This window comes from Apis florea, unplaced genomic scaffold (genome assembly GCF_048593485.1).
Source record: "Apis florea isolate Af1SG1 unplaced genomic scaffold, ASM4859348v1 contig_3587_pilon, whole genome shotgun sequence".
Classification (NCBI taxonomy): Eukaryota; Metazoa; Arthropoda; class Insecta; order Hymenoptera; family Apidae; genus Apis; species Apis florea.
In genome coordinates, this window is record NW_028256789.1 from 2,687,903 (window position 1) to 2,695,000 (window position 7,098).

Below are 7,098 nucleotides of genomic sequence, written 5' to 3' on the forward strand. Positions count from 1 at the left end.
ATTTTTCGATGAACTGGAGGAAAAAAAAAAATTAACTCATTAAAGTTGCATACATTCCTCTTGCGCGTTTTCTTTTTTTAAGAGAACAAATAAAAAAAAAAGAAATAAATTTATTATTAATATTAAATCGTGCAGTGTTTTAAGTCTCTCAACCTTTTTGGATAAAATAAAAATCATAAAACTAATTACTTAATACGAAAAAAAACTAGTTTTAATCGAAGGGAGAGATTGTTTGGATTGACAAAATTCGTTTGCTTTTTTTTCATCAATATCATTTTCTATTTAATCATCCTCATAATCTATACCAGTATGTATTTTACGAATAATGATCCACTCTTTTTTTCTTCTATATTATCATTATATCATCATAATAATTATCAGCATATCAACTTATCATCAGTGTATCATTATATATATATATATTTATATATAATTATATATATATATTTATCATCATTATAATTGTTATATTAATATTATTAATATAATATCTTAAGTATCAATAATCAATTAATCCACTAGAAACACCGTTAAGTATATTAATATATATATATATATTCTTCTTGTATATATATATACGTGTATGTGTGTATTTGAATAATAATAGTAGTAATAATAATAATAATAATGACAATAATTAATAATAATTAATAATAATCATAATAGTAGTAGTTACAATATAGTAATAGTAGTAGTAGTAGTAGTAATAATAGTAGTAATAGTAATAGTAGCAATAGTAATAATAGTAATAGTACAGTAGCAATAGTAATAGTACTGTTTCATGTGTCACTTTGGGAGTGAGGAGAGCAGATAGAAGTGAAAGTTGCACAATTAAAAATGATTGTTCATCGAGTGAAAAAATAAAGCAGAAATCAGTAATTCACAAAATAGAAATTATGCCCTCCCCAATTGGACCTTCCCGACACTTTGATATTTATATTTATATCGTAATTTAATCTTTCATAATGAATTTCCCCTTTCTTTTTATCCTTTCCTCATTTCCTGCCAGAACCCGGAAAACACTAAACATTAACCTTTTGAAATTTTGTTTTCCTCTTCTTTTCTTTCAATGAAAATAATTTTCATGCACACACATGCATCCCATCTCTGACTATTTTCCCTTCATTATTCAACCTGTATTTTTTCCCCTCTTTTTTTTTTTTTTTTTTTTTATTATTCGTATCCTAGTTTCATTTGTTCTTTCATTCCACTCTAATTTCATCGAACAAACAACGGGATCAAGATTGATTGATATTTTTCGACTCTGGCGACAAAAATCACACAAGTAAACAAGTGATTTTTGTTTGTCTGTCGCACTGTCTGTGTTTCTTCAAACTTATTACGTTTACAAATGAGACTCTTTGTTCAACATCGCGTAACTATTACACCTACAGACTTTGTTTCTCAATCGAACCGAAGGACTTGCACGCGACGTCATTCGATCTCCCTTACTTTGCCAATCACACCCCCATTCTTATCAGATTAACTAATATCGCTAAAATTAGATAACGATCGTTAGTCCGCTATTAAACTACCCTTCGAAATTTTCGTTAGTCTGTTTCTCTTCCCCTCCCCCCAACCCCCCACCCCCCCTCCCTTCCCTCGTTCACCGTGTGTCGCGTTTTTTTTTATATACATCATACCACAAAATATAAAATTAATCAAAGAAATCGCAAGATAATTGACAAATAATCTTACTATCTTAGCAAGAAACAATCTCAATGCAAGGGGGAAAAATAAAATCTTTGAAACTTGTCATTTTTGTTCACATTTGGTCAGATATATCTTTCTAAGTTATGTGAGGCTCGATTAGATCATTAGAAGGAGTCTCTAACGAAAATTTCAGGTGTTTGGTAAGATTTTCATTTCGTTTCTTTCTTTCTTTCTTTTTTTTTCTCTCTCTCTCTCTCTCTCTCTATTTAATTACGATTTGGAAATATTGCGTCGACACTTTCATCACATCATCGCATTTTTTAAGCACTAACGGTTTAACTATGATTCTTTTATAACGCAAGTACATACTCCCTATGCACTATACACGTAATGCGGCGGCTTAATAAACTTTTACATTATCTCGCGTGTTTTTTTTATTATTCTTTTTATTTATTAAAGATTTGGCAAACCTTAAACCTGGTTCAGCGCCAAAACGGCACCACTTGTACATCGCGTACAAACTATATATGTTCCTTGTATTACTAGAAAATCTTGTCAGCGGCACTGTGTGTGTCTCTGTCGTTTGAAAATTTATCTCTACACGCTCTCCTCTCGCAATTATCCCGACTTAGTTTCCACACAAAGATATCATTCACACCTATTCATCTCTCTTCCTCTTTTATTCGCGAAACTTTCCAAACAATCGTTCCCTATGTAATCATTCAATGGCTCTCTCTTCCGCAGTCATAGCGATTCACGCTTTTACGATTCTCTTTCTCGTGAGTAATAATTTTCATCGGTTTTCGATTCATTCATCACGTACACGCTCGCTCGTGAACTGGGTCTCATTCGTCATCATCGCATGCCTCTTTTCTAATTCTTTCTTTCTTTCTTTTCTTTTCTTTCTTAACGATCCCCACCACCCTGCCCAATTAACCGATTGACCGGCAATTCAACAAGTTTCGTCTCAGTCTCTCTCTCCATATCCTCTCTCGTACACCCTCGTTTAATACAATTTGATCTCTAACAAAAGAATTAAAATTACAACGACTAATCAACGACTTAGATAGACGCGTTTCCTTTTCACTTAAGAGTTACGGAACAATTATTATGATTCTCACGAGAACACAATGGTTGGCATTTGTTTGTTTCATTAAAAATATTATCTTCGTTTTACTTTTTTTTTTCTCCGCTCTATTTTTTAAATACATCTCTAAGCAACGGTCTCTTAATGTCGAGTTTAATTACGCATTAATTAATTAATTAATTAATTAATTAGATAATTAATCGATACCTCTTAATTATTGATTCCTACGCTTTGTTTTGTTTCCCCGTAAAAAGCACGGTTTTGCAAATGCGTGTTCCACGACCCGAAACGTTTTAACCGTATATAAAAACGGGGATGAAGAAAATTACTACTAAATATTGTGTGTATGTGTGTGTGTATATGTGTATATGTGATCTTTTTTTTTCTTTTTTCCAAAGTCCGATGATGAGCTTCGTTTTCGTTTTTTCCCCGTTCACGTATCGTTTCTGCGTTTAAGGTACTCTCAGGATAATCGTTAATTTATAATACATTTGTACACAACTTATCCCTTAATCAATAATTATATCGATTTACCTACAACATTGTCCGGATATCCTCGTTCATTCTTTTCACGCTTCTCATACACGCACATCATTCACACGCTCGCTGTCTTCCATCGAGTGTCGACCCTTCCTTTTCTCGGTTTTTTTTTTTTTTTTCTTCTTTTACGATTACTGAAATCGTACGACCAATGGTCATACGTTTTTAAGACACGTTCTAAGAGCCTGCCGTTTTATCGAAACGCTATGCGACGTTCGAATGCAGCATAAAAATATAAGATATAAAAAGGAAAAGAAAGAAAATAATAATAAGGAAACAGCGATAGGATATAATAACGACAAATAGAAGTTCTACGAGTGAAAAAAAGAATCGAAGAGGAATAGAAATATATGCTGTTGCCTCTGCGAGGCGATAAAACTTAGAAGACGAAACAAATTGTCCTGTTCTTCTTTCTTAGGACTATAACACGACTCCTTGGTCGCTCGAATAATCGTTCCACTGGAGTAGCACTTTTGGTGTACTTTCGAGTATTTATCGATCAACCCCCCTCTCCCCGTGAAATTCTATTTCATTAGTTACTTAGCTTATTTTCGATTCGCTCTTAATCAGCTACTATTTTTTGTCTTATCATTTTTTCTTTCTTTCTTATTATTTTCTTTAATCGACTCATACAATCTATCCTTAGGCGGAGGTAAAGTTTAATCCCTTTAATCCTTTATCAAGTAAACTAGACCGTTAAACGTTAGATAGCCTTTAACTATTATTTAATATAATAAACATGATAGTCGATAATAATCTTAAAAAACGGCATCCATCTCTAATTAGTATTTCGAGGAGTTTATGTGTAATGTGCACGGGCCTCGGTCGTCGTCACAGCACCTCGCGCGTTAAATACAATAATTCTCTGTTTAAATTCATTACTAAAATTCTTATTTATCCTAACTACCCGTCTGTCTTCTCCTATTTGTTACGTTGTAGTAAATTCCGTCTTATTCTTCATCTCTTCTTTCTTTCTTTTTTTCTTTTTACATCTCTGATTTTGTCCACACTTTCTCTCTCACTTCCTCTCTCTCTCTCTCTCTCTCTCTCTCAAAATGATTCGTTCCCCCGTTCGTTCATTCCCTTTCTTTCTTAGAACATCTATTAAATTACTTCTCTCATTCGTTTACTCGCTCACCCCTACCTCTCTCGACATCTCATTTTCTGAAAATTCCTTTTTTCCTTCTCTCATTCTCACTGTTAGATAATTTAATTAAACGCGACTCTCTCTCTCTCTCTCTCTCTTTCTCCTCCTTTTTCTCCCTCTTTCTCACTTTTTCTCATATAAACTTAAACTACGCTGATACGCGCTCGAGAAGCTGTAGATATAGACATTTATTCGAGAAAATAGTAAAGCCATTGCTTGTAATCCATGATAATTAATTAATTACAATAGAAAATAATAACAATAACAGTACAGTTCCTCGTTTATTTAAGTGTTACTAGTCGTAAATAGTAGATAGTTTGATAAATCGTAGCAGTACTTTGACACTTTTTTTCATCTTTTATCTCTAGTTTCATCTCAAACTTTTCATCCCTCCCTCCCTCCCTCCCTCCCTCCCTTTTGTTTCACCACCTTGTTAATAAACCTAAGCCTAAAGTGGCACGGCAATATTTCCAAATCGATATATCGTTCGTAGAATAAAAAGCAGAGGCGCTTTTCTTGTTATTTAAGAATTCACTGATTCACGATCCTCGCTTCTTATTTTCTTTTCCTTCTTCTTCTTCTTCATCCTCTTGGATGCGAACCCTAGCACTCCATTTTCTTTGATATTCATTCGGAGAATTTTGATCAAAGGGTTTTTCTTTAATCTAAACGCGAAAAAAGGTCCTCTCTTTGCTCTTTTTTTTTTTTTTTTTTTTTTTTCCTTTTAAAGGGCAGTGGTCGTTGGACGTATTTTGCTCAGCGAAAAAGTACCGTAACGATTAAATAAGCAAAGAGTACCGTTTTCTTTCTTTTTTTTTTTTTTTTTAACGCGAAACTTAAGACTTACCATAGAATCGATTTACGATACGATACAACATATTATTTACTATGCAATTTATTTCACGTATATGATATTCTCTTGTATCTTTTTCTATTTTTTCCTTTTTTTTTCTTTTTTCATTTTTTGATTATTTTTCATTTTTGTCCAAGAGTTCTTTTTTTTTTTTTTTCTCAGTCTTATTAGGACCGTTTCAGGGGACTCGACATTCTTGGAATGAGCAAAAAATCAATTTCATTCGTTTCAGCCTTTATTTTTTTCAAACTAGTTACTCGCATCTTCTTAAAATTCAGTCATGACTCAGGATATAACAACTATATATATATATACACATATATATCATTGAACAACTAATTTCCATCGTTAAAATTAATTAATTAATCTTAGCAAATAAAATATAAGGAATCTTGAACACGGACTATAATATACGAAGTTATCGAAAATTCGTTCCAACCACCAGCCAGCCCTGATATATTTCTGGGTCGATTTTTCGTGTTATCATCAATTATATATACGCGACCTCTTATTTATCTTCGCGACTCCTCTTTCCTTTTTCTTCTTCTTTTTTTCTTTCTTCTCTATATTCGTACACACGTACGTATATGATAGATGCACATCGAGATATTATTAAACATTAACATCGTTAAAGTACAAACAGTTAATTCTATGATAAAAGGATTAGTGCATGCGCAATATAGGACTCGTTAAATACTATCGTGTTTACCGAATCTCGATTCGTACGTCGATTTTTTATATTATAGTCGAACATCGGGTACGTTGTATTATAACTCGTCTCTCTAAGATAAGAATAAATCTGATCTAATTAAATTTTACACATCTTTCCCTTCTTCTTTCTTTATTCGAGATCTGTGTTTCGATGAATCGTGTATGTCTAACTCTCTAAAAAAGAAAAGGAAAAAGCCTTCCGATCCCGTCACATTTACGAATTCGAGCGTTAAATTTAAATATCGCCGAAATTCTCGTCGCACGATATCGTCACGTTCATCTTTCTTGGCGACATTCTCGCCACAGCGAATGCTAAATGCAAGGGTGAACTTATTCCGACACGAATTCATTTTGATACAAAGATACGTCTGCGTGCCACAACTTGAGGACGAGGTTGTACTCGTTTAATTAACCATTACGTTAAATCCCTTAATTAATTAATCAATTAATCGATTAATATCCGTAATAACAATCTAACAAGTTTTGTATTTCTGATTTGCTTGCGTGTGGACGTACCGTCTAAATATATATTTAACCAGTAGATTTCTATACAAAGAGTAAACGTATCGTTTTTTTTTTATTATTATTATTATTATTTCTTTCTTTCTTCCTTTTTTTTTTTTTTTTTTTTTTGGTTGTAAGGCTTCGTTCATGGTTCTTTCTTAATTCGAAAAGTTCTACACCAACCTTCTATTCATCTATCATTCCTCTTCGCATCCTCTTTTTCAACCCCTTCGATTCAGTCGTTTTCTTACGTTGTACTTCTGCCCGTCCACGATATCTCTATGAATAATTATTACGATTATTAATTAACTATTATTTAATTGAAAATTGTTTCTTTCGGGTCCCGAATAGCTTAGAGGCTGACTTATTTAAAAATGAACGGTTGTGAAACGTGAGCTACCGTTAAGATCCTCGCCGTTTCTTTAAACAATTTGCCGCGCGAACGGCCGATACTGCAAACAATGAGTGAAAGATCAAGGCGAGAGACGTGAACTTTTTTTCTTTTTTTTTTTTTTAATAGTTCAAAATTTCAGTCGCGAAACATTCTCTCTTAACCCGTAACATCGATCTCTCAGACGACTTGGCTAATATTTGAAAAAAAAA

The 7,098-nt window shown here is 32.9% G+C and overlaps 1 protein-coding gene across 5 annotated transcripts in view; it reads right to left on the reverse strand.

Moving 5' to 3' along the window:
* The window catches only part of Hrb27C (Heterogeneous nuclear ribonucleoprotein at 27C), a 34,532-nt gene that overhangs the window by 6,625 nt on the left and 20,809 nt on the right, over positions 1-7,098 (reverse strand). Inside the window, exon 10 of one of the 5 annotated variants that reach the window (XM_086914346.1) lies at positions 5,419-6,774. The exons of the other annotated variants lie outside the window; for them this stretch is intronic. Coding sequence (XP_086770472.1) covers positions 6,743-6,774 — 32 coding nt within the window. The 3' untranslated portion in view covers positions 5,419-6,742. Of the gene's footprint in view, positions 1-5,418; positions 6,775-7,098 lie in introns of those variants that run through there. 5 annotated transcript variants of the gene reach the window in all.